The sequence below is a fragment of the Pelodiscus sinensis genome, chromosome 11 (assembly GCF_049634645.1).
Source record: "Pelodiscus sinensis isolate JC-2024 chromosome 11, ASM4963464v1, whole genome shotgun sequence".
NCBI lineage: Eukaryota > Metazoa > Chordata > Testudines > Trionychidae > Pelodiscus > Pelodiscus sinensis.
Window position 1 is genome coordinate 254,921 of NC_134721.1, and position 27,745 is coordinate 282,665.

A 27,745-nucleotide genomic window follows, 5' to 3' on the forward strand; every position below is an offset into this window, starting at 1 on the left:
CATCTCTCACACATCAACTTCCCGCGTTCCAAGACTGCGCATGCGTAATGCTGATTTGCTGCGCCCCCCCATTGAACACCCAGAGTACGCATGTGCAGAATTCCCTCCTTTTCTCCCGCAAGGAGGTTTAGCGCGTCTCTGAGCCGAGGACGCGCCTTCTGCGCGTGTCCCTACTGTGACGTACGCTCACCCTCTCCCCTATCGTCGGCGGCGCGGCTCCCCCGCGGCGCATGCGCAGCTCTGCTCCTCCGTCGGGCTCCGCCCCGCGCCGCCAACCAGAGCATGCGCAGTCGCGTGGCTCCCGTTCTCTCTCTCTCCGGAGAGGCTTGTGTGACAGCGGCGGCGGGAGCCCGCGAGCGCCCTGAGGAGGGAGGCCCCTGAGCCCGCGGGAGCCGGAGCCAGCCGGGGGAGGCGGCCCCGCGGAGGGAGTCCCCGGCACCATGAGCATCGAGATCCCGGCGGGCCTGACCGAGCTGCTGCAGGGCTACACGGTGGAGGTGCTGCGGCACCGGCCGCCCGACCTGCTGGGCTTCGCCGCCGACTACTTCACCCGCCTGCGGGATGCCCGCGACCAGGAGGCCGCCGCCGGCCCCCGCAAGGGGGTCAACTTCGACGGGGAGCCCATGCAGACCGAGTCCAACGGCGAGGAGGAGCCCGGGCGCGGCTCCGACGACTCCGACTCCGACTTCGAGCGTAAGGGCCGGGCCGGGCCGGGCCCCCGCGGGGGGCGGCTCCGTTCCCGCGGGAGGGGCCGCGCGGGCTGTCCGAAGGTCATTCTCCCTCAGCCGCCTTCGCAGCCCGCGCGCCTCGCTCGCGCCTCCTTCGCGCGCGCCGCCCCTCTGCCCCTGAGCAGCCCTGCCCTCCCTCGGGTGCCGGGGCAGGGGGCCCTCGGGCGGCGGTAACCCGCACGCTATGTCCCGTGCTAGAAGGGCGCAGTCCCCATGAGCTTGACAGACACGGCGCGTGCGAGTAACGCTCAGCTGCCTTCTCTGGGCTCTTCTCTCGGTCTCTCTTTGCCTTTTGTTGTCCAGAACCCAAATGTCCAACTTCTTAACAGCATGAAGTGTCCTGGCCCATCGCAAGTAGCTGTGCAGTTGAAAAGGGAGTTTGGGGTACAAAGTTAGGCCTTTATCCCACTGAGAGAGAGCCTTCTTCTGGAGGAAATCATCAGATGTATGCAGCTACCCTGTAACTGCCAAAAGGGTATTGTAGTGTCTGACTTGAACCGTTAAGGATTGAAATGTCCGTATTTCTAAGTTATGTGATATGTAAAAGTACATGCTTTTGTTCAGCCTTTACGATATATACCACAACATGGTTATTTAAGGTTAGAGTTGCAACTTTAACTGTTTTTCCTTGGCTTTCAGTATGAGTTTGAAATATCAGAGGGGTAGTTGTGCTAGCCTGTATCTGCAAAAAGTAGGAGGCCTGTGGCATCTTAAAGACGAACAGATTTGTTTGGGCATAAGCTTTCACGGGCAAAAAAACCCACTTGCAAACAAATCTGTTCCTCTTTAAGATGCTACTGGGCTCCTCATTTTTACAATATGAGCTTTGTGCTTGATGGGTTTTTTGGTGTTCATTTAAAATTACACACTATTATAAAAATTGAAATCTGTTGCTAACTTTATTACCCCGTTTATTAAAAGTAGAAAATTTCAAATGTCTAATACCCTTTTTTCCATTTACATTTGTGTGCGTGTATGGTGGGAGGTTGGATGGGTAGTGCTGGGTGCTGAGTTGAGCGTACATAATGGAATGATGATGTGTATGTGTTGTAATAGTGTGTGGGCAATTGAGTTTGTTAAATAATCATAATTCGTTTAGGGTATCTGATGCTTTTTCTCCCTTTCTGCATCTGGTGGTGGTGGGAAGGCTTGTGTGCTTTTATTGGTTCCTGCCCTGAGCTGCTCTAGGGCAAAAGTGAACATTTTTTTAAGGGTTTACCCCCGACAGAATCTGCTGCTCTGTTCTACTTAGCAATAGAAATCACAGTAGTTATGTAAAAGACCTAAAGTAGGTACATTTTTTCTAGGGATGTTTGTTTATTTTTGTAAAAGTGTAACTGCTGACACAGTGGCGGGGGGGACGGGGACAGGCAGCTCTGGCTTAACGCATGTATGGGATCCTGCCTCCCTGACACTTCCATGTATCAGAGGCAGCAGTGCAGGAGGAGGGACAGATGGCTCCATGGGAGAAGGCTTAAAAGCTGACTCCCCACATGTACCAGCTGCCCCCTCCCCCCTGCATTGCTGCCTCTGATATAGAGGCAGCGGCATGAGGGGAGGGGACGTTGTCTCCACAGCAGTTGATATGCGCAGGGAGCTGGCTTGAAAGCCAGTACCCTATGTGTGCTGATTCATGCCTGCCCCCTCCTCCTCTGTTGCGTGGGAGGCAGGAATGGGGGCAGGTGGCTCTGCAGGAGCCAGCATGTGGATGGAATTGGCTTAAAAGCTGGCTCCCCATGAGCACTGGGTCCCACTCCTTCCTCTCCCCCCCGCTGCCTCTGATAGAAAGGCAGCAAGGGGGGGGAGTGTGTGTAACCAGAAGGATTAACTGATGAGCCCAGACTTATCAGTTAATCATGTAAATAGATACATGCTAACATCTCTAATTTTTACCTGCTCTTCCAAAGTATACTCTGTAAAGTGTTATCACATAATACAGGATGCATCCAATCTATCTGTGAAGGATAAATTGAAGCCTTTATAGTTATTTTAATTGTCAGTAATAATACTTGTTACTTTACAAACATTAGACTAATAGAATAATAGACATAGACTAGTTAATACTGTTTACATTTAAAATCTGTTGCCTTATATTTTCCTACTAGAAGTCCTATCTGGTATGGCTTTCTCTCTTTCTCCCCCCCCCCCCACCCCCCACCTTAGCTGGAGAGACCATTTCTCCCCTTCCCAGCTTCCATGACTGCCAAGGGTGTTCTGTCTCCTCTTGCACCCTTCCCTGCCCCATTGCTGTGGTGGGGGAGGATTAGGGGAAAGGGGGCTATATACTTAGTTTGGTGGCAGGCCACATAGTGGAGCCCAGTCTCTGTGTGGGTCATTTGGTGGTGTGACTGCTTCCAGTGGTGTCTCTGCAGTATGGTTTTCCCTTGCAGGCTGCCTTCAGTGGCCACTCTCAATATCATGTCCCTCCTCTCTGTGCCCTCTCTTTTCATGTTTTGGAAAACAATCCCATTCCTAGCACTTCCCATTTTCTTGGCACAACCAAACCCTGACCTTGCTTGAAGTTAGAATAAGATGAAGCTGCATACCAAATATGGAGATCCTAGCTTTTACCATTTAGGAGGAGTTCTTGAACAGACTGACAGACATTTCAAAAAATGTGTATCTACTGCATTAGGTTGGGTATTTTCTACATTTTTTTTTGGAAACCTGGTACACTGAATCAGTTCACGTGAGTGGCTCAGTTTGTTCTGTGTCTTCATAATTTTATTTGGATTTTTTTGGGCGGGGGGAGGAAAAATATGAGTATTGATACTTTTGATGTGTTCTCTTCAAGCTGTGAAATGCAGTTCATTTTCAGGGTTTATTTCACAGCTTTCTTTGGTGACATAACAGCTTCTGTCATTAAAGTGCTCTACCTTTTAGAAGTATATTCACCAAATGAACTAGTACCTCCTTATTTGATAAATCTTTTGAAATAAGGATGGCCACATAGCATAGTACCCAATTTCTTTTCCTTTTTTTGCTATCAAAATTAAAATAACTATTTTTACTGCAAGCTCTTTGTACATATTGTGCAATTTAATTGTGCTATTGATCATTATATTGCTAAAACAGCCCAATAGATGTGTCCTGTTTGTAAAACATGTTATGGCCACTACCACAATAAATAATAATGTTTAGTGCTAGAACTAATACTTTTACTTTGAAGTTGTTCAAGCTGACACCTATGTGCTTTAACTTTTTGTAATCACACTATTATTTCATACCCTGCCCTGGCTTTCAAAGTCCAGAAAGAAAAAGGATTTCTAAAGTTTTTGAGGTTACTATTCTAGATTGTGGAGGGAAGCCCTAGCAAATTTGGACCAAATTAAATTAGACCCTTGGTTTTAGAAGGGAAAATGTGGTTTAACAAGCAAACCACCCTGTCTTATAAAACTGTAGAATGTAGAGCTGTGTAGAATATATATTTATGAATAAATACCCAGGCCGTCTGAAATCATCCAGCAAACTTTGGAGGTTTGATTTTTTTTTTTTCCCCTCACCCTCACTTAGTGTTGTTGAAACCTTCATAAGTCAGAGTACTTAATGATTTATTTTTGATTGCATACTCTCAACATAGTAGCTCCTTATTTTTCCATGCACATTTTAGCGTAACAGGATGAATTTTGAAAATGTTTAAGATATCTAGAACAAGAAATGTACATATAAATGTGCAATGGTTACACGAGACAACATCTTAGCACCCAAAAACTAATTCCTAAGGATTAAATAAAGGTAGAAGTGCCTGCTATATTTAAATTTTCCTTGATAAGACATAATAGCTTCAACCATTCAAGTTCTATACCTTTTAGCAGCATATTCCTCAAATGAATTGCATTGATGAGACAAGCTTAGGGGATGTAAAATATTTAAAGTAAGTTCCAATACAGTAGCATCAAATCTAGTTAAATTTGCATGCGGTACAAGAAGAAATGCTTGTTTGTACTGTTGAATGCAATCAGGGCAAGTACAAAAAAAGTGAATTAGATGAAAGGGACTCTGCTGATTGAAAAGTTATATAATTATGTATATTAATGTGAAATGAATGGAGGTTAAACTCTGCAAGTTTTCACCTTGGTTTTCAGGACTGGCTTGCCTTATGTCTTAGGCTATGAAGTAAGTAGTAAGCCATGTATTTCTGTTGTGTTCTAATCAGGTTCTTGGCCATAACATGAAAATTTTGGCTTTGTTTCTGTCAGGCAAGACGTGTAATCCAGCTTTTTTTCTTTTCATATCTGTGTTTGATTCTTAGTGTACTGTATTTCCTTTGTTACACAATGAATTATTCTTCATACAAACAATGCAACAGTTAAGGAATCTTCATTTACATATTAATCAAAGTTTAGAAAAGGTGTATCCAGAGTCTTCAGTGTTACAAAAGGAATGCTTGATTAAAATATTAACAAAAAGAGGAAAGGAACAAAAGACAGAAAAAGACAGGAATATTTAGATCTGTTAAATGTATTCAAGTGGGCAGAGCCTGATGATTGTACATAAGGAACTAGCTGAAGTGACATAAGAACTGTTAGCTATATTTGAGAATATATGAGAGCAGGTTAGGTTCCTCAGGACTAGAGAAAGACAAACCTAGTGTCTGTCTTTAAAAAGGGGAACAAAGAGGATGACAGGGAGTAATAGACCTATCAGCCAAACTTTGATACTTGGTAGAATAAATTATTAAACAATCACTTTGAAAGCATAAAAGCCAGTATGGATTTATGAAAAACAAATCACGTCAAACCAACCTAACTTTCTTTTCCAGGATTACTGGCCTACTGGACAGGAGGGAAGCTGTAGACTTGCTTGATGTTGTTTTTTTAGTAAGGCTTTTGACAAAATCCTCTTGACTGTTTTCATATGCAAACTAGGGAAATATGCACTCTATGGGGTGAAAGATCATATTGCAAGTGTAGTTGTCAATAGTTAGCTGTCATACAGAGGGAGTATCTAGTGTGGTTCTATAGGGGATCACTTCTGGAGCTGGTATTATTCATTATCTTTGTTAATGATTTGGACAATGAAGTGGAGAGTGCACTTATAAGATTGGTGCATGACGCCAGGCTGAGGGAGGGTGCAAGGAATTGGAATGACCATGACAATCAGAGAATTTGTTTGAACTCAACAAAATGAAATTCAATAAAGATAAATGCAAAGTACTACACTTAACAAGGAAAAATCATGTACACAATTACAACAAAATGGGGAATAACTGTCTAGTGATAGCATTGTTGAAAATGATCTAGAAATTAGAATTGATCACAAAGTGAATATAAATCAATGTCCTGGCACTTACCTAAAATAATTAAACTCTTTAAACAACAAAAAGCACCAATCCCTCCCCCCAATAACCCTGACTAATTTTGCAGTTGCTCCAGTCACAAAAGACATGTTAATGTGCAGTAAAGAGTAATAAATATATTTGAAATTAGGACTGAAAAAATAGCAAAGTGTTCAATGAGTATTTCACACTGCGTTTACGTTTTTAAAGGTTTACACTCAAGCTTCATATGCTCTTAAGAAATACTAGATTTTCTTTCTGAGCGGGGGAAAAAACGGGAGGGGAAACAAAACCAAAACACACAAATGTAAGAAAATTTACAAATTCTTTTTGGTGAGTTGTCACTCTCTGGTTCTTCTAAGTTTTCCAGTACTCTTGGATTCCTTTTGTAAACAACTCCAGACATGCTTCCCTCTTGCTCTTTTCCTTTGCCTTATTCACCCACACATGACTTCATGCTGCCTATTATACTAATAACGGCCTGCCAAGTATACTTTTTCCTTTTTCAAAATATTCCTGAAAAATCAGTCTGTTCTGTGAAGTAGTAGATATGTAAACAACACAGAAATCTTGTTTTTGTTATGTCTCCTTATGTTTTAATATAAATGTTAATATCACATTGGCACACTTGGTCTTTTATAGAGAGCATCTACATTAAAAGTTTTACATAAAGAGCATTGTTTTTGTTGGTTAGTCTTCATTGTTTTTTCTACATCTGGATAAATTACTTGGTGAATTAATACAAAGTATTGAAAATCTGATCATATTCAAAGAGTTAATAAATTTACATGGTTGGAAGATATAATTTGCTTTCCCTTTGTACTGGGGAAAAAACCTTTTGTAAACGAAGTCGAACTTCAGATATAAAATGTGGATACCTTAATAGGACAATTGAGATTTCTTAAACAAATCTAAGCAATATGCAGCAAATAGTAGGTGCTAACCTTACATACAACAAAATATTTTATCAACAGTTCTATCATGGGGGTAGATCTGTAGCTTTCCTTTTGTAGGACTAATCCTATCTCAATCCAAAAGTTACGGCTGTGTTCTTGGAGCAAGGTATCCAATGCCAAAAGTTCAGCATCAGTCTTTTAACAGTTGAGTAAAAATAACAAACTCGGAATTTGGCGGTTTCTGCCTTCAAATAAACACATCTTCAAAGGCAAGTGCTTAATAGCAGTGCTTCAAGGCAAGGCCTTGACCAAGTCATGGGACTCTGAGTTAGCACCGAGGAACTCTTCCTCTGTTCCAGCACTGTGTCTAAGAAGAAGCAGGCAAGCCTTCTTAATCATCCTACTGACTCCTGATTTGTTAGTGTCTCCTTCTGGCCCTTTCAGGCCAATGGAAGACCAAGTATTGTTGGGAGCCTGGGCTTGGGTGGGTTTTCCATCAGCAGAGGTACTTCGGGGCACCACCACCTCCAGTAATAGGCAGAGAGAGCCTGACAGACCTCATCACAAGCACCTTCCCGTTTGGCTTTCTTTTAAGTCCATGTTCATTTTTGTTCACCATATCTCCATAATATTGATCAGATACAATCCTTGCTTTCATTTATATTAATATATAATCTTTTTTGATCACTCATCTCATCCCGGGAATTAATTTTATATTTAACATCTTTTGTCTAAAATTACTTCACTTGTGTTCTCAAATTACCTTCAGTTTCTTCATTTTTTTAATAGAAACCTAATTTTGAAAGCTTCTGAACTTTTTTTTAGTTTAATATATTGATCTGTCTTCTGCACTGGTGTGTTCGGAAGCGTCAACTGTATTCTCTTTTCCAGTGAGAATTATCCTACCTCCCTTGCATTTTTAGAGTATAGCAAGGATATTTTAGTTTTCTTGGTTTAACTATTCCCATGTAGGCTGTGAGAACTAAGCAATACATGAACTCTTTACTCAGGGTCTCAGTTTTATTTCTGCTTCCAGTGGTGTTGTAGACAGTTTGGTCAGGATATATGAGAGAAAAGGTGGATGAAGTGATTGCCCCAACTTCTTCTGGTGAAAGAGACAAACTTTTTAGTTACTCAGAGCTCTTTTTGGAACTTTGTGTTAGGAAAATGTGTCCAGGACCAGCTGAGCAAGTAAACTATTGCTGTCAGTGAGGTGAATAAAAGCAGTGCACTTTTTAAAGGGTCAGTCTTGTTAAAAGTGTGCTGTAGCTGTGCAGTCAACTGGAACAGTTGCAAAAGTGGCCTAGAACAACTTCACAGAACTTGGCTGCCTATGGTGAGTATTAGATCTTGAATATTGGCTAGTAAATACAGCAGTTTTATGAGGCTGGACTAAAGTTTATATTATGTATTTTTTACATTACAATGAGCCTATGTAACAGTTTCTTTAAAGGCCTGTGGAGCTGAGCAGAGGCAAGATAAGATTGAGTAAAGATTAGCAATGTCACAAGCAAGTGATGTGTGGCAGAAACTGATGCCTTCCCAGAGTTAACCTGTTGTTGTGCAAACCACTTGATTTCATTCAGCGTTGCCTTGCTTTGACATTAGTGTTGCTGAGCATTGAGCTAAGATGTCACATTGTTTGTTTTGCATGTCCATAAATCTGTCTTAGCCTCTAATCCTATTAATAAGAAAAGCTGACAAAGGTGGCTGCTTGTAAGAGGCAGCACATTTCTTTTACTAAACTACAAAGTCCATTAATCTTAAGAAAATTATTTCTAAATTTAGCTCAAGAGTATTCAATATCAGTCGTACTTAGAAAAAGGTAAACTACAAATGCATTCTTTAAGAGGACATCAATTGGCAATTTTATAGAGTAAGCTAGAACGCTAATATAAAGAGAGAAGATATTGTTTTTAATCTTACTATTATTGTAGGAGAAGCCCAAAGATTTTTCAGCACTGTTGAGAAGTCTTAATGTTCCACCTGTAAAAATGTTTTGATAGTGAGCTGACTAACCAGTGTAGGTCAAAAACTCTTGCAGAAGACTTTGAAAACAAACTGTTTCATCTTTTGCTACTTTATAAATCACAAAGACACCCTGAAGAGTATTAGTCAAAGCCAAAAAAGGTGGCATTTATTTTTTAATCTGAAGAATATGAGCTCTCGTGTTCTCTGTATGTGTGGAAGAAGCAGCTGGATGTCAGAGAGTATAGTATATATTATAATAGCTCTCAGACATTAGTCTGAAGAGCTGGGTTGTTGAATCTTTAAAAAGGATCAGAAGGGTAGCCGTGTTTAGGTTTTGTTTTTGTTTTTTTTTGTTTTTTTTCAGTTACAGGCTAACAACAACGAATGGTCCTGCAGCACTGTTGGTTGTTTAAGTTCTTTAAAAAGGATGTATTTTTTTCCAAAATTGTAGTAATTGAATTTAGTGTTAACAAATAAAAAACAGAATTTTGAATAGTTTGACTGAAAGCTTCTTACATTTGCTCACTTTTCACTCTTGACTTTTAATACCATTTCATTAGTAGTCCAATCACCACAGTCTTCTAGGGTGGAAAAACCTTCCAGTTTTATTTTAAAAAGTCTCTCTCTTCCCCTCCCTCCCTCCAGGCCTTTTAACCTGCTTGTAAAACAACAAGAACAAGTAGTTTAGGTCTGTATTTATCATTTTAAAAAATTAAGAACAGAAAAAAGGATGAAAAAATTTCCTGTGGAAAGTGGGGATTACTACATAAAAATATGGGGGCGGGAAGGGAGATAAAAATCTAGCATACACTAGAAGGATTGGGTTTAGTCAGTGCCTAGATGTAATTCTTTTTGGAGCAAAAACTCAAGATACATGTGGTATGAAGTTATATTGTTGATTAAGTAGGTTGTTACTGAGCTAATATCTTGGCATAGTGTGATTGGGACATTGTGCTTCTTAAGGTGTTTATGAGAAATGTAAATAAATTCTCATTTTACAGTTATTAGAGATCTTGCTGCACTTCCCCAAACAGTTGGGTATTAACACAATGTGCTCCAGTTTGGTAACCACATTCTCTCTTTTCAATGCCTCCCTGTATTGAGTGGAATATAATATTATATTATAATAATATAATAATAATATAATAGTTTTAAGATTTTGTAAATTGTTGCTTTGTGCTGCTAAGAAAATGGTTACAAATGAAGAGAAGTAATTTTATATATAGTTTGTGAAATGCTTTGGAATTCTTCAGGAATGAACATGCTAAATATATACTTTTTTAATGCCTGAACACTTTAGGATAAATTCATAATTCAGTTACATCCATTAAAAGTGCAGTGTTCTGCATGTGCTTACTAATATTTATCAAGTTTTATAAAGAATTTTAACATGGAGATTTAGTGCTGCAGTGGGTTTAATACAGTAGATAAAAAGATCTACTTTATGGGATCAGTCTGCAAGCTAACTGGGTTTACACAAAGGATTACTGCTCTGCTCTTTAAACCAAGCTTGTTTATATAAAGAGCCAGTATTTACTTCTGAATGATGATTCCTTGAAAAAATGTTATGGTGGGAACTGTAACTTAACTTTACAGTTACACAAGTGCACTCCAGTAATTATACTACAAGAGCTTTGATTGCTTCCATTGACGATTCATAAATATGAATGCTAGTCAAATAGACATGTTTGTAGAGTTATGCTATTATGGCTTATCTCTTCTAGTTTATTTTCTGATACTTTCACAGGTCCTATCAATTCTACAAAAATGGCAAGGTGTGAAGCACCATGTGTCTTATTAGACTGTCTTATGTAGCACTATAATAGATGACTTATCAAAGAAGGCAAAGACATAGTTTAGGGAGGTAGCTAGTGATGAGTAATTCTGAGAAACATTATATAAGATCCATTCAATGGGTATTGCAAAAAATCAGTAAGGAGACTAATACTAAAGTGTCTCTTTTACATAAAGATCTGTGCATGTGGAGTCCTTTTGAAGACTTGCAAGACAGAAAGATAGAGAATATGATGTATAAACCTGGTCACTTTCTGAAGCCAATATCCTTTCCACAGCTGATGCAGCATTTGAGGGAAGGTTGTTACAGATGTTATGGGTAACATCTGTATGGGTAAACTGCATGGGTAAACTGAATAATTCTTTCCTCTTGATGGATGACTTATTAACTTCTGTATTCCACTGTGAAGTCTAGCAGACCGGGAAGGGATTGAGAGGGGAAATTTTGTCCCATCTTTTTCATTGTCAGATAGACTGGTGCTCCCTCAAAGAATGGCACTATGTCCAGAATGTTATTCTGGCGAATGCTCATTTGTTTGGTATTTGAAAGGGAAGAAGGTGGTCCATCCCTAAACTTCATATCGAGGCTTTGCTGCAAGTTATTGGAGTTTCATAGCATTTTTAAACATTATTACAGACTTTTTTTCAGCTTTGGATTTTACCATTCTGGAGAATCCTAAGACCAGACTCAGAGGAAAGATATACAGTAAACTTCCGATAATCCGGCACCTTTAGGACCCAGGGGGTGCCGGATTATCAGATATACTGGATTATCGGAAGGGGGGGCTATGAGGGGTCTGGGGTGGGGGGATGGCGCTGCGGGACCAACCCAGCAGCACCCCAGCTGCTCTGCCCCAGGTGTCCCCAAGTCAGCCACTGCTGAAACTGACCAGCGGCTGATTCGGGGAAGCCCGGGGCAGAGCAGCTCCAATTGTCCGGCTGCCTCGAGCACTTCCGGGTTCCAGATGGTGCCGGACTAGCAGGAGTGCCGGACCTCTGGATGCCGGACAACTAGAGTTTTACTGTACTCTGCCTCCAGTTGCTCTGAGAAGGAATGCTCCATTCTGAAAGCTGACGTGGAAGTTGAAATAATGAAAAGTCACAGGCAAGACAATTCCCTTCCCCCCTCATTGTTTTTTCTGCTAGAAGGATAATTCTGGAGCTGATATGATTTAGAATAAGAGTTTAAGGCCAGAAGGGACCATCAGATTATCTAGCGATCTCCTTTGTCACAGGCCACTGGCACACTGAACCCAACAACCAAAATCAGATGAAAACATTATAGCTCACTGACGACCAGGCTATGCTGTGCCACAGGGAGCGTACGTCTACACTTGCTCTCTGGTTCGAATTAGGGATGTAAATGTAGCTTACCGAAATTGCTAATGAAGTGGGGATTTAAATATTCTGTGCTTCATTAGCATAATCTCGTCCATGCGCTATTCCTCTCGCCAGCTGATTCTAACCAGGAAGTGCACTCCAGGACGCGTTAGTTTGAATCAAATCCCTTGGTTCAAACTAACGTTATGCCTCATTTTTGGAGTAACATTTTTTGAAAAAATGAGGCGTAACATTAGTTTGAACCAAGGGGTTTGATTCGAACTAACGTGTCCTGGAGCTCATTTCCTGGTTCGAATCAGCTGGCAAGCAGAATAGCGTGCGGGCGAGATTATGCTAATGAAGTGCAGGATATTTAAATCCCCGCTTCATTAGCAATTTTGGTCGGCTACATTTGCATCCCTAGTTCGAACTAGGGAGCAAGTGTAGACGTACCCGGAGAGAATAAGAGGGACTGAGGTGCACCAATGACCCAGGCCCCTGCAATGGCATGGAAATGATTGAGCTATACTTAGATAATCCCAGCAAGTGACTCACATCCACGTGGTAACATAGTATAGAGGAGTATGACCTCCCGCCCTCTCCCCAAATCACTGCCAGAAATTCTTTCTTGGCTCCACATAACATGATCAGAAGATCCTGGGAATGTGAGCAAGAACCAGCCATCCAAGCACCAGAGAGAGAATGGTTGGTGCCACTTCAGGGCATCATCCCACTCCTTCCAGTGTTCCACCTCTAGCCACGACTGTCTCTGTTGAGCACAAGAAAGAGACCAACCCTTTTCGGCCAAAATATACGGGTGGAGCAGGCATGTGGCTGGCTAATGTCCTGAAGCATGAGTTGGAAGGAATGTAAGACAGAAACTAGAAACAAGCCTCAGGGCTGAAGATCTTGTCTCCCATGATCAGAAACAATTTTGTCATATAGTTACACTTGTACATTTACTTAGCCCTCTTAAAACTAATTAAGTTGTTTGCCTCCACAACTCCTATTGTGAGGCTGTTCCAGATCCTTACACTCTGATGGTTAGAATTTGTTCATGGACAGTTTATATCCGTTTGTTCTTGTGCCAGCAGTGTTCTTTAGCTTAAACAGCACTTGACCCTTACTGGTGTTTACCCCTTGATTTATTTATAGAGAATAGTTATATACCTGTTCAGCCTTCTTTTTTGCTAGGTCAAACAAGCCAAGCTCTTCCAACCCTCCTCTCATAAAATAAGCAATTATTTCCCTGATCATTGTAATAGCGCTTCTCTGTAGCTGTTCAAGAAAGATTAATTCAAACTGGAACAGTGGGTGACCAGAATTGTACACAGCATTCCAAATGATGTCTTACTGGTAACTTGTACAGGGCTGTTAGTACTTCTCTATTTGTACTGGAAATTCCTTGCCGAATGCACCTTATATTTGACTTTTTCACGGCCTCATCTCATTGATGGGTTAGTCATCCTATGATTGACTAGCATGCTTAAGTCGCTCTCCTTTTCTGTTGTTTCCAACTAGAGATGTTCATGGGTAACCAGTTAAACGGTTACCAGCCCCCGCTCACAGCCCAGATGCAGGTGGAGGACTGCTCTAGCCTCTCTGAGCCCCTCCGTCTCCGGGAGCTGTGGCAGCCCCCCACCTGTGTCCCTTTGGTTGGTTAAATGGCTAGCATTACATTTAACCATTTAATTAGTTAAATGGGATTTTACATCCATACTTCCAACTGATGAGCCTCTAGCTTGCAGCAGAAATTCTTATTAGACCCTAAATTAATGACCTCACACTTAATACTGTTGAATCTCATCCAGTTTCTATTATTCCAGTTCTCAAAGTCATCCAGATGTTCCTGTATAATATTCCGATCCTTCTCTGTGATCCCAACTTGTATCATCAGCAAATTTCATCAGCCCACTACTTTTTGTGCCAGGATCATTCATAAAAATATTCAATAAGCGGAGGTGACTAGTGATGAGAAGTGGGGGAACCACCAATCACGTGATCTCCTACAGCCCAGGGAATGGCTGGGACAACCTCTCTCTGCTATTCTACCTCTTTCCCCTCCCCTAAGTGATGCAGCCCAGAGACTAGTGGCGTCGGTGCTGGCAGCCAGGCTCTGCTCCCTCCCACTTACTGACAGCAGCGGGGAAAGCAGAACAATGGCCTTATCTCACTGTGCTCCTTGGGCCACATCATTCCGCTTCCTGTGAGTGAGTGTGGAGCAGTCCTGCCCCCTCACCCAAGCAATGCAGCTGGAGTAGCGCAGGGAACTGGGGCTTTTGCTCTGCTTGCCCTGCCATTGCTGCTGCGGGCACCAGACCCCTCCCACTAGTCCCTCTGCGGACTGTTGGCCGCCCCCTCCCACGCACGGTGGCATGTGCCTCCCTGTTACCCTCCTTCACGTGTCCCCTGTGTCAATAGGGTTGGTTCCAGGACAGGTCCTTGAGGAATTCCACTAATAACTTCTCCCCAGTCTGATGTTTTGACCAGCCTACTTGTGTTTGTAAGGCTCTTGGATCCTATAGTGGTGGAGGCTATAGATATGCCTCTTGCAAAAACAACCAAAAACCATGCTAATAATTTTAGTTGAACATTTATTTTTGCAGACAATTACAAAGATTCCTATATTTCTATTTTAAGGGGCTAAATCTTTATAAGAACAGCCATACTAGGTCAGACCAAAGGTCCATCTAGCCCAGTATCCTGTGCGCCAACAGTGGCCAAATGCCCCAGAGGGTGTGAACACAACAGGTAATCCCCACGTGATCCCTCTCCTGTCATCCATTTCCAGACAAAGAGGCTAAGGACCAGTGTTCCCTCTATGCTGTGTGGCACCACAGCTTCACAGGTGATTAATCAACCTCGCCCAGTCAGAAGCTCAGGGCTCTGGATTTGATTGACTGGGCAGGGGTGATTAATCACCTGTGAAGCTGTGCTGCCTGCAGCTTAAAGGGAACACTGCTAAGGACACCATTCCTAGCCATTGATAGACCTAACCTCCATGAATGTATCTAGCTCTTTTTTTGAACCCCTTTAAAGTCCTAGTTTTCACAACATCTCTGGCAAGGAGTTGCACAGGTTGACTGTGCGCTGTGTGAAGAAAAACTTCCTTTTGCTTGTTTTAAACCTGCTACCTATTAATTTCATTTGGTGACCTCTAGTTGTTATGTTATGGGAAGAAGTAAAGAACTTTTTCTTATTCGCCTTTTCCATACTAATCATCAGGGCTCGCCGAACCGCGGTGAGTCCCGCTCGCCAGCTGCGCTGTCCGGCGATCTGCGCATGCACAGATCACCCAAACCTGGCTCTTCCAGGTTGCAATCGACTCGCCACGGGCGAGTCGATTGCATTATTTGTTGAGCCCTGCTAATCATTTTTGTTGCTCTTCTCTGAATGTTTTCCAGTGTCAATATTATCTCTAATTATATGGATTTTGATTAGATCAGTTTCTGAATGCTCGAGTAATATTTTAATTAAATACTTCTGCAATGTCATGTAATGTCATATAATATTTTTGAATTGGATTTAAATATGGTTATCTCTGATACAGCATAATTAGATTGTTCAAAAGAGGGCCAACATTCCCTAGTTACATAGGGTGCCAATCTTGCATTGTATGCCACATGAGTAGTGCCTTGTACTCATGTAGAGTCTCACTGAAGTTGCCTTATTTCTCACTGTTGGAAGCTTTTGAGTGCTATGGATATAGTACTTTGTGATTTAACTGAGGATAGTAATGTGAAGGTGCAATTCCTAGGATTAAGTGATTACTTCTGTCCACTAATTGTTTTCTCAACGCCTGTATAAACTTTTATACGTAAAACCAAGAGGAGTTAACATTTAGCCTTGTATTTAAATAGGCTTATAATGTGTACTGTGTGCTGAAAGTGGCTTGATGTTGCATTTACTAGGTAAAATATGTATTTGTTGGTAAGATTTGTAAATGGCAGCTATGATGGTTTTCGTAACAGGGAGTTAATCTGGAGTTTGTTCTTTTCAGTACGTTGCACCTGGTGCCATTAAAGAAGTATGACATAAATTTCTGATAACTTTTTTATACTGCACTTCCAAAGGTGAAGATATCAGCGGCTGCTTTGATCTTTCTGCACAAACTGAATTATTCAGGGATAAATCCCTCATTGAATACTACAAATCAGTATAAAGCAATAAATGTCTGATGAGCCCAATAGAACTCAAAAGCAAAAGCAAAGTTTCTCAGATGTGTCTTTCTTAGCGTATATTTTAAAAGCCATAAACCTTAACACAGAGCATTCCCTCCCGCCCATGAGTTTATGAAAGTGTTTCAATCAGCATTTTTCCTTGCTGAAACAAAAATGACTGAGAATGTCTACATTACAAAGTTCTATCATCAAAACTTATGTCAGCCCCCCAAATCAACAAAACAGAAATTGCTGGAGGGTGTTCACACTTGATCCCTTCGTTGACAGATCACATCCACACTGGGGGCACCATCATTGCCAGTGTGAGCAATGTGCAGTGTGGGGGGAAGGGAGAGCTGATATCTGCTCATCTTGGGATTTCCTCTGCTTATACTGTGGGTTCTTCAGCCAGGGTGGGGCTCCTCATTCCTGCCTAACCCCGCTGTTGCTGGGGTTTTCAAAACTGGGCTGGGGCTCCCCAGCTGCTACCTGGCCCAGCCGCTGCTGGCCCAGCCAGGGCTCCTCAGCCCTGTGTTCTCTGGCTGGGTCCCACTGCTGCCTCCGAGGCTCTTTGGTCCAGCAACATCCATGGCCCTGTCAGACGATGGATGTTGCTAGACCAGAGTGTCCTGGATTTGGGAGGTTCAGCCTGTAATAGTTCTACTAGTCCTCCAGTAAACATGGGGTAGTGAAAAGTTGATCTTTCTAGTGTAAATACACCAACAGAAAACAGACTATTTAATACGTTTTAGGCCTTTCTAGTTGTAAGAAAAAAAGCAAAATGGGCACAAACCTAAAATGTGCAAAAGCCTGAGTGTGGTCAGTTCTCCCTTTATGTAGACATATTAATACCGAGAATGGAAATTACAGCTTTCGAGAAACATGCAATGAGACTGTAAAGAATAATGGAAAAGATCATATTAAAAAGGGCTAGAATTAGTTTCTAAATTATTTTAATGGTCCATGACAATAGGCAACATAGATCTTTAAATTTATAATTTTATGCAGTTTATTTTCCATAATTGTTCATATTCAAAGGCTAAATATATTCAGTACTTGTCATTATGAAGAATACCTTTAAAGTCATTTAATAGTGTGGAAATTTAGACATCAGACATTTTTAGAAGCTATTCACTCTTACTGTTTAATGAGCATGGTATGGTATAAACTTCATTTGGCAATTATTTTCTAATTTACCTAGTCTTTCTATTAGACATATTAAAACCTCTGTATTTTCTCAAAATTGTGGGAAATTGTTTTTCCTTTTATAACTATAACTATTTCTGTCTTGTACTGAAGTGAACGTGGTATCTCTGCAACCGCATACAAATTATCCATAATTCGGTATATACGGTTTCAAGAAACATTATATATAAGGACTTGAGTCTATTTCTGAAGTTCCCCTCTCAAAGTTAGTATATCTTTCTTCGTTCTTTGTGTCTTTTGCCGTGAACTCTAATACATCACTTCTGTATTTGTCCCCATTTGTCAAATATTTAATAGTCTGCTGTGAACTTTAAGACTTCATTATTTTTACAACATTATGATAAAATGTTAGTGCATTATAAAATACTATAAATTATAATTCAGTTTTAATTGTCAAAATGAATTAAGTTAACCTGGTACTGTATTAGCTTTTATTATGCTTCCTAATTTGCTAATTTGCAGTAGTTTTCTGTTATTAGTGTAAATTAGTAAGATACCTCTGTAAATTAGTAAATGGTTTGGTTGTCCAGTGACATGCTCTAGATTCATTATTATTGGTCTGTCAGTAAATCAAAGGTTCCTAACTGTGGTTCATGGCAGGTCACTTGTTGGCTTGAGGAAGTGTTGCTGTGGTTCACTTTAAAAAACAAACAAACAAACAAAAAAACCAATATGCTGAAACCACCTCATTTACACGTTTAAAAAAATATTTTCCTGCTTTTGCTGTCTCATGGATGCTATACTATTACAATTGAGATAGTGATAACGGATGGGAGGGCAGGTCTGCATGAGACAGACAGTATTTCAAAGTTGTGGTTCACATTATAAAGAAGCAGGGTTGATAAAGGTTTTCCCTAATGTGAACAAAATTAAATGGGAAGAAAAACTAACCCCCCACTCCACAAAGCTCTCTGGGACTTAAAGTGTTTGCAAAATTCACCCCTTCCATTTTGCTTGTCTTGATGAATCTTTCCCATGTTTCATCTGTCACCTGCATTACAAACTGTTAAGAGCAGGGACTGTGTATTCATACGTATCTGTAAAATGTTTGTCATACTGGTGCAAATTAAAAGGGTGAAGACAGTTACCATCATGAAAGCCTTTTAATAGATTGCAATATTGTGTCAGTCTATGAAATTGGGTTTTAATGGAAAAATACATTTGCTGCATTATCCAAGACCTATAACAGTGCTGTTTGCAACAACAATGAAGAAATGGCAGAGCCATTTCCCAGCAGAGTGACAAATGTATGCAAGTGACCTGTTACAGACAGCAACAGGGTGAAACTGCTCTGAAGGACTTAAGGGCTTCCTGATAGGTGCTATGGTAATACAAATAATAAAAATAATATGACTCAGCAGGGGTTGAAGGAAGAGGTGTGCCTTCTTTCAATGGATGAGAGAAGCAAGAAAAAAGAATTCTGAATACTGCAGCCTACAATGTTTTAAGGTATTTCATGAATTTTTTATGTATGATTAATTGTATCCTGAGGCAAAGGCTTGAAACACACCATGGCACTGTATTGGTTCATTTCTCGTTAAGTTAGCCCATCAGCTTACTTAACCGTCACTTTATAGCAGTGTTTCTCAAAGTGGTCCTCAGATCCACTCTGGGAAACCAGCTAACTGGCCACTCCATTTTGTTTATTTACCAGCTTCACATCCCCGGAGCTTGTGGCTCCCATTGGTTGTGGTTTGCCTTTTGCAGTGAAGGGAAGCTGTGGGAAGTAGCATGCGCCCAGCTTCTGCTTCCTGTGGCTCCCGTTGGCTGTAAATGGCGAACCGTAGTCCGTGGGAGCCACGAGGCTGTGGTTGCAGAGCTGGTAAACAAACAAACTGGAATGGCCAGTTAGCAGGTTTCTCGGGATGGATCTGCAGACCACTTTGAGAAACATTGTTTTATAGGAATGGAGGTACTTTCTTTTTGAGTTACAAGAATTCTTAGTTGTAAAATGAAAAAAGTAATGTCTTAGAATATATTTTTAAATAAGCTCAACTGAATGCTTATGATGCAATTTAAACGGTTTTCAAATGAATACATTTTCTTAGGATCTTTTCTTGTAATTTTCCAGCGTTCGATGTTTTTGGTACACCATCTTTCATTATACATTACAGCTTTAGTACTTCCCAACTAAGGACTTTCAGAGTCTAAATTTTAAGTCAGTCATATGAAGAGATTACTTAGGAAATTGTTTATATTAGCTATTTGCCAAAACAAATTGATACATGCATTCCATAAGATGACTCTGTAAATAGCTATGGAGGTAGGTTTTTCATTTTTTTTAAAGGGGTCTAGTAGCTTATCTTTTTATTGTTTTGGTGATCTCCTCTGGACTCTTGCCAGATGCCTATATTTTTTTTTTAGACTGTGGTGCCCAGAGCTGGACACAGTACTCCAGCTGAGGCCTCACCAGTGCTAAGTAGATCAGGACAGTGACCACCTGGCTATGCTGCTCCTATTAGTAGTATACCCCAGAATATTAATCTTTTCTGTAATTACATCACAGTGTTGACTAGTCAGTTATTCCCCATTTTGTAGTTGTGTATTTGATTTTTTTTCCTGTGTAAGTGTAGTATTTGGCACTTGTCTTTATTGAATTTCATCTTATGGCTTATCTAATTTGTCAAGTTTATTTTGAATGCTAATCCTGCCCTCCAAACTTCTAGCAACTCCTTCTAGTTTGGTGTCATCTGAAAATTGTATATGCATACTCTCCATTCTCTTAGCCAAGTAATTAATGAAGATATTGAATAGTATCATACCAGAACAAACTCCTATGAGACCCCCCCCAGATATGTTCTCCAAGTCTGACAACAAACCATTGATAACTACTGTTTGAATGCTGTCTTTCAACCAGTTATGCACCCGTTGTACAGTAATGTCATCTAGAGCCCTGCTTTGTGTATGGGAATGATGTGGGATTGTCAAAAGCCTTACTATGTACTATGGTCTCCAGCAGACCAGGGAGAGGAAGCAAAGCGGCGGAACACGTGGGCAGCGGCTTTATATAAAACCGTGGTACATGCACATCTTGAATACTGTGTACAGATGTGGTCGCCTCGTCTCAAAAAAGATATATTGACATTGGAAAAGGTTTAGAACAGGGCAACAAAATGATTAGGAGTTTGGAACGAGTTCCATATGAAGAGAGATTAAAAAGACTGGGACTTCATCTTAGAAAAAAGAAGATAAGGGGGGATATGAGAGAGGTCTATACAATCATGACAGGTGTGGAGAAAATGAATAAGGAAAAGTTATTTACTTATTTCCACAACATAAGAATTAGGGGTCACGAAATGAAATGAATAGGCAGCAGGTTTTAAAACAAACAAAAGGAAATTTTTCTTCACTCAGCCACAGGTTGACTGTGCGAGCTCCTTGCCAGAGGATGTGGTGAAGACTAGGACTTTTAAGAGGGTTCAGACAAGAGCTAGATAGCAATTGATGGACCTAGCCTCCATGAATCTATTAGCCAGGATGGGTAGGAATGGTATCCCTAGCTTCTGTTTGTCTGAAATGGGTGGCAAGGAGGGATCATGTGAGGATTACCTGTTGTGTTCCCTCCCTCCGGGGCATCTGGCATTGGCCAGACAGGATACTGGGCTATATGGACCTTTGGTCTGACCTAGTCAGGCTGTTCTTATGTTCTCTTGGGAATCTGAACATGTAGTGGAGATAAATCTGTGATGAAATTTCAATGAGTAATACAGCAATTATAATATGCTGTATGCCTACTCCATTTTCTAGAATGTGAAACCCAAGATGATGATTTTGGAACAGCGGTACAAGGGGGACATCCATATAAGCATACATTCATATCACACTCGCATCAAAGATTATGCAGCAGGTGTGACAGTTATCGATCCTTATTGTTACTCCAGTCAGTCAAATGGCCAGGTAGACTGAGCATGCGGAGGGGAGGTGGGTCTCTTCCAGATAAGTCCAGAGCTCCACTGTTGTTGTAGAATGACGCAAAGCCCCTCAGCTCTTGCCCATCTCCTATCTGGTCAGATCTTCATGTAAGCCTATGGACTTTGCTGTGTCATGCTTGCACTGTTATTTTTCGCCATGCTTTCATCAGCAATGTTTTGTGTTCACAGCGATCCTCCATCTCCTTATCTCATATGTTGTTATTGATTGGGAGGGGGAGAAGGAGGGATGCCTTTTGCACTTTAGTGTTGCCAGTTTGCACTCTGTCCAACTATCTAGGGTCTCAGGATGATGATGCTGGCATCTTGCTTCTTCACTCTCTCTTCTGTAATTTGCTGGTGTCTTTATCTACTCACATTCCATACAGACCTCATTCACACACAGCACAGTACAATGATTTCCAAAGCAAACCTCTAACAGGACAGAACGATTCTATCAAGGCAGAACAGAACAAACTATCCAGTATTATTACATCAGTATAGAACATTGATCAAAACAGTTTCATCAAGTAACTAACAATAAAGGACAAAACAATTTCATCTCAATTTAAATCAATACATCCATACTCATTTTATTAGTTTTTATGAGGGAGTGTAGGGAATAGTGAATGTTGTTTTGATAATAGTATAACGTAGAAATCACACTCCCGCCCCAAAATGCCTGCTATATCCAGAGCAACAGCAAATTTAAGTTAAATTGTGAGAGCTACAAAAGATAAAAAGATTATATAACAGGTTCATAAAAGCATCTCATTAGAGTTCCGATTTTTTTCCTTCTATGGTTTTATAAAGTGAAGTGCCTGGGGAATGGTTGTCACGTTACACGGTGATGATTTTGAAGAATCTTATGTAAAAATTGATTCATGTTTCACAGGATTATTAATTGTTTGCTGCTTATAAGAGATCTATAAGATATTTACTTTCTTTTTCTCCTTCACTACCATTAGTCTTTTGTACCCCTGTGTTTGTAGATACAAGAGAACTTACTAAGCATTCTAGTTTGTAGGCCTCAGTCCTGGAGTTGGATCTGCAAGGATATCCTATTGTCCCTGCTTGGGCTACAGAAATCAGCAGGGCTCCTAAAGGTGCCAAAGCCTGCTTAGGTAGATCCCAATTACAGGACAAGGCAGAAATCTCTGTTTCTGCTGAGATTCAGACAGCCTGTGTTGGCTAGGGATGTAAGCATAAGCTCATTGGATAGTTGAGTTGTCATTTGACCTACTCGCTCTCCCCCCTTCACTGCCTCTAGCAGAGAGATGCAGCAAGGCGGGGCGAGCAGGAGCCAGTGATGGGGGGAGCCAGCTTAAAAGCTGTTTTCCCCCCAGCACCGTCTTTGCGGGGGCAGGGGAGGCAGAGGCCTCCCTACTGCTGCGCCTCTGATTGCTTTGGAAGAAGTGTCCACACACAGCTGATAATGTTCTGTTTTTTATCATTGCCCTGTGTGAGACATAGTGATTGTCTGAGCTCCCCACCGACACAGGCTGCTTTGGAGGTGGGGGACGCTGCAGTGAAGCAGCATCTGGCCACGGTGGCACAGGCTGGCCGTGGATAGTGGCTGGTCCAGCAGGCAACCACTGTCCTCGGGGGCCTCAGGGTGTCGAGCTCCCTGTGAACAGAGGCTTGTCTGCGACTCATGGAGCAGCCCCGTCTATGGGGGATACCAGTTCCCCATGGACAGAGGCTTCTGCTGGGGACCAGTCTCTGCCTGCAGCAGGCCAAAGCTCGCTGCAAACAGAGGCTGCTCCGTGGGATGCGGACAAGCCTCTGTTCGTGGGGAGCTTGAGCCGCACTCTCTCCCCCCATCCCGATGGACAGGGGCTGCTGTCAGACCAGCCTCTGTCTGTGGCCAAGCTGGGTCACCATGGACAGAGGCTGGTTTGTGGCAGCCTTCCTCCCACCACGTCCCAGCAGCCTCTGTCCTTGGTCACGTGTTTGCCGCAGCTTTTGCAGGCATTAAACGCTTGGGAGTGTGACATAGAATCATAGGACTGGAAGGGACCTCGAGAGGTCATCGAGTCCAGCCCCCCGCCTTCAAGGCAGGACCAAGCTCCGTCTACACCATCCCTGACAGATGTCTATCTAACCTGTTCTTAAATATCTCCAGAGAGGGAGATTCCACCACCTCCCTTGGCAATTTATTCCAATATTTGACCACCCTGACAGTTAGGAATTTTTTCCTAATGTCCAATCTAAACCTCCCCTGCTGCACTTTAAGCCCATTACTCCTTGTCCTGTCCTCAGAAACCAAGAGGAACAAATTTTCGCCTTCCTCCTTGTGACACCCTTTTAGATATTTGAAAACCGCTATCATGTCCCCCCTTAATCTTCTTTTTTCCAAACTAAACAAGCCCAGTTCATGAAGCCTGGCTTCATAGGTCATGTTCTCTAGACCTTTAATCATTCTTGTCGTTCTTCTCTGTACCCTTTCCAATTTCTCCACATCTTTCTTGAAATGTGGCGCCCAGAACTGGACACAGTACTCCAGCTGAGGCCTAACTAGTGCAGAGTAGAGCGGCAGAATGACTTCACGAGTTTTGCTTGCAACACACCTGTTGATACAACCTAGAATCATATTTGCTTTTTTTGCAACAGCATCACACTGTTGACTCATATTCAACTTGTGGTCCACTATGACCCCTAGATCCCTTTCTGCCATGCTCCTTCCTAGACAGTCGCTTCCCATCTTGTATGTATGGAACTGATTGTTCCTTCCTAAGTGGAGCACTTTGCATTTCTCTTTATTAAACTTCACCCTGTTTACCTCTGACCATTTCTCTAACTTGCTAAGGTCATTTTGAATTATGTCCCTATCCTCCAAAGAAGTTGCAACCCCACCCAGTTTGGTATCATCTGCAAACTTAATAAGCGTACTCTTTATCCCAATATCTACATCATTGATGAAGATATTGAACAGTACGGGTCCCAAAACAGACCCTTGCGGAACTCCACTTGTTATCCCTTTCCAGCAGGATTTAGCACCGTTAAAAACAACTCTCTGACTACGGTTATCCAGCCAATTATGCACCCACCTTATCGTGGCCCTATCTAAGTTTTATATTTGCCTAGTTTATCAATAAGAATATCATGCGAGACCATATCAAATGCCTTACTAAAGTCTAGGTATATGACATCCACCGCTTCTCCCTTATCCACAAGGCTTGTTATCCTATCAAAGAAAGCTATCAGATTAGTTTGGCATGACTTGTTCTTCACAAACCCATGCTGGCTATTCCCTATCACTTTATTACCTTCCAAGTGCATATGATTTCCTTAATTACCTGCTCCATTATCTTCCCTGGGACAGACGTTAAACTGACCAGTCTTTAGTTTCCTGGGTTGTTCTTATTCCCCTTTTTATAGATGGGCACAATATTTGCCCTTTTCCAGTCTTCTGGTATCTCCCCTGTCTTCCATGATTTTTCAAAGATCATAGCTAAAGGCTCAGATACGTCCTCTATCAGCTCCTTGAGTATCCTGGGATGCATTTCATCAGGACCTGGTGACTTGCTGACATCTAACTTTCCTAAGTGATTTTTAACTTGTTCTTTGTGTAGCCTATCTTCTAAACTTACCCTCTTTCTGCTTGTATTCACTACGTTAGACACACCTCCAGACTTCTCGGTGAAGACCGAAACAAGTCATTGAGCATCTCCGCCATTTCCAAGTTTCCTGTTACTGCTTCTCCCTCCTCACTGAGCAGTGGGCCTACCCTGTCCTTGGTCTTCCTCTTGCTTTTAATGTATTTATAAAAGGTCTTCTTGTTTCCCTTAATGCCTGTAGCTAGTTTGATCTCATTTTGTGCCTTTGTCTTTCTAATCTTGCCCCTGCATTCCCGTGTTGCTTGCCTATACAGGCAGTCCCCGACTTACGCGGATCCGACTTATGTCGGATCCATACTTACGAACGGGGCTTTTCTCGTCCCGGAGCTTGCGGGCGGCGGGACCGCCCAGAGCGAAGTGGTCCCGCCACCGCGTCCTCCGGGGCAAGAAAAACTGCTCCGGGTCTCCCTGGTGTGCTGTGGGGGGACTCCCCAGCACAGCAGAGAGACCCGAGCAAAGCCGCACAGATGGTGGACCCCGCTGCCCGTGTGGCTTTGCTCCTTTGTCCCGGAGCAAAGCTGCACAGGCGGCGGGGTCCCCCGTCTCTGCGGCTTTGCTCCTGTCTCCCTGCTGTGCTGGGGGGGGACTCCAGCACAGCAGGGAGACAGGAGCAAAGCTGCAGAGGCAGGGGACCCCGCCGCCTGTGCGGCTTTGCTATGGGTGTCCCTGGTCTGCTGGGGACCCGCCCCCCCCAGCGGACCAGGGACACCCGGAGGAAAGCCGCAGAGGCGCGGGACCCCGCCGCTTCTGCGGCTTTCCTCCAGGTCTCCCTGGTCTGCTGGGGGGGGGGGGAGAGGGCGCAGCTAGTGCGCCCCCCCCCCCCCCCCAGCAGACCAGGCTTTTGTTGTGGATGCCTGGGGTAGAGCAGCTGGGGTGCTGCCGGGTTGGTCCTGGGGGGACCTACCCGGCAGCGCCCCAGCTGTTCTGTCCCAGACTCCAGATTCAGCCGCTGTTGAAACTGATCAGTGGCTGATTCCAGGAAGCTGGGGGCAGAGCAACTCTGCCTCAGGCTTCCTGTAGTCAGCCCCTAGTCAGTTTCAGCAGCAGCGGCTGAATCTGGAACCCGTTCCGAGTTACGTACAAATTCAACTTAAGAACAAACCTATAAAACAAACCTATAATCCCTATCTTGTACGTAACCCGGGGACTGCCTGTATTCATCCTTTGTTATTTGTCCTAGTTTCCATTTTTTATATGACTTGACATACCCTAGTAAGGAGAGGTAGATGCACTGGAGGGAGGGGAGAGGGTCCAGAGTGACCTAGACAAATTGGGGGATTGGGCCAAAAGAAATCTGATAAGGTTCCACAAGGGCAAGTGCAGAGTCCTGCACTTGGGACGGAAGAATCCCAAGCATTGGTATAGGCTGGGCATCGAGTGGTTAAGCAGCAGTTCAGCAGAAAAAGACCTGGGGAGTACAGTGGATGAGAAGCTGGATATGAGTCAACAGTGCGCCCTTGTAACCAAGAAGGCTAATGGCATATTGGGGTTCACTGGGAGGAGCATTGCCAGCAGAGTTGGGAAGTGATTTATTCCCCTCTATTTGGCACGGGTGAGGCCACATCTGGAGTATTAAATCCCATTGTGGGCCCCTGCATTATGAAAAAGATGTGGACGCATTGGAGAAAGTCCAGTGGAGGACAACAGAAATGATTAGGGGGTTGGAGCACATGACTTAGGAGAGACTGAAGGATTTGGGTTTATTTAGTGTACAGATGAGAATACTGAGGGGGGTTTGACAGCAGCCTTCAACCACCTGAAAGGGAGGTTCCAAAGAGGATGAAAAGAGGCTGTTCTCAATAGTGATGGATGGCAGAACGAGGAGCAATGGTCTCAAGTTGCAGTGGGGGAGGTCTAGGTTGGATATTAGGAAAAACTATTTCCCTAGGCGGGTGGGGGAAGCACTCAAATGGGTTCCCTAGGGAACGGGTGGAATCTCTTATCAGTAGAGGTTTTTAAGTCTAGGCTTGACAAAGCCCTGGCTGGGATGCTTGAGTTGGGGTTGGTCCTGCTTTTTTGACTCCTGAGGTCTCTTCCAGCCTTATGATTCTATGATCTGATTTTCAGAAGCTCTTAAAATAGTAGCCAGTGAACACTGAAGTTGCTCAGAAGCTCTGAGATTACACTGTACTAAATTGAGGTGAAGTGGAGGCCAGGGAAAGAGAATGCATCTTTACAAGAAGAATGAGTTGAGTTCTTTTTCAAATGTAAAATTTTCGAATGTGCAGAAGTACAATGGAAGCTTAGGCTCCTAAGTCACTTCGGGAGGGATTTTTAAAAGCACCTTTCTTTTAGTTTAATGTCTTGTATTTCTGATGTGATGGGAGTTCATTTAGCTAACGAGGGTGAGGTATGAGAGCAAGGTTGATTAGGTAATTGTGGGAAGGAAGCCAAAAAGAAAAGGTCACTTGGTGCATTGGAAGAAGGACACTGTGCTAATTGTTGGAATCAGTGTGGGGGAAATTATGTATAATATTACCTATGATTCCATGCAAATGAGAAATGCTTCAGGGTTCACTAGGCAGTTTTCCTAGATGGCAATTTTTAATTTTTTTTTTACACATCTTACTGTTTTTATACTATTACTTTCTGACGACTCCATTATTCTGGCTGTACTGATTGTACTGTCATCTTCAATTCCTCTCAAAATTTCTCTGTTTAGGTTCTTTCCAAATTGCTTTCTCTACTAGTGGCTATAACTCTTAGTCACATGCCTTATTTCACTGTGACTGCTGAAATGTGTATGTTGCTGCTGCTTTGAGCGTACTGCTTCCCTCTTTTTCAGACCATTTTCCTGGATTAATATTTCAGACTCAAGCTCTCAAGACTCTTCATGACAGCCTCACCTACATCTCAGCTCATGT

General features: G+C 42.5%; 1 protein-coding gene across 2 annotated transcripts in view; it reads left to right on the top strand.

Moving 5' to 3' along the window:
• Positions 1 to 278: 278 nt before the first annotated feature.
• PRKAR2A (protein kinase cAMP-dependent type II regulatory subunit alpha) overlaps positions 279 to 27,745 on the top strand; it is a 127,582-nt gene continuing 100,115 nt past the window's right edge. The window contains exon 1 of one of the 2 annotated variants that reach the window (XM_075938415.1): positions 279 to 693. In XM_075938415.1, coding sequence (XP_075794530.1) covers positions 441 to 693 — 253 coding nt within the window. In that variant the 5' untranslated portion in view covers positions 279 to 440. The remainder of the gene's footprint in view (positions 694 to 27,745) is intronic. The other variant, XM_075938414.1, reaches the window with a different exon arrangement.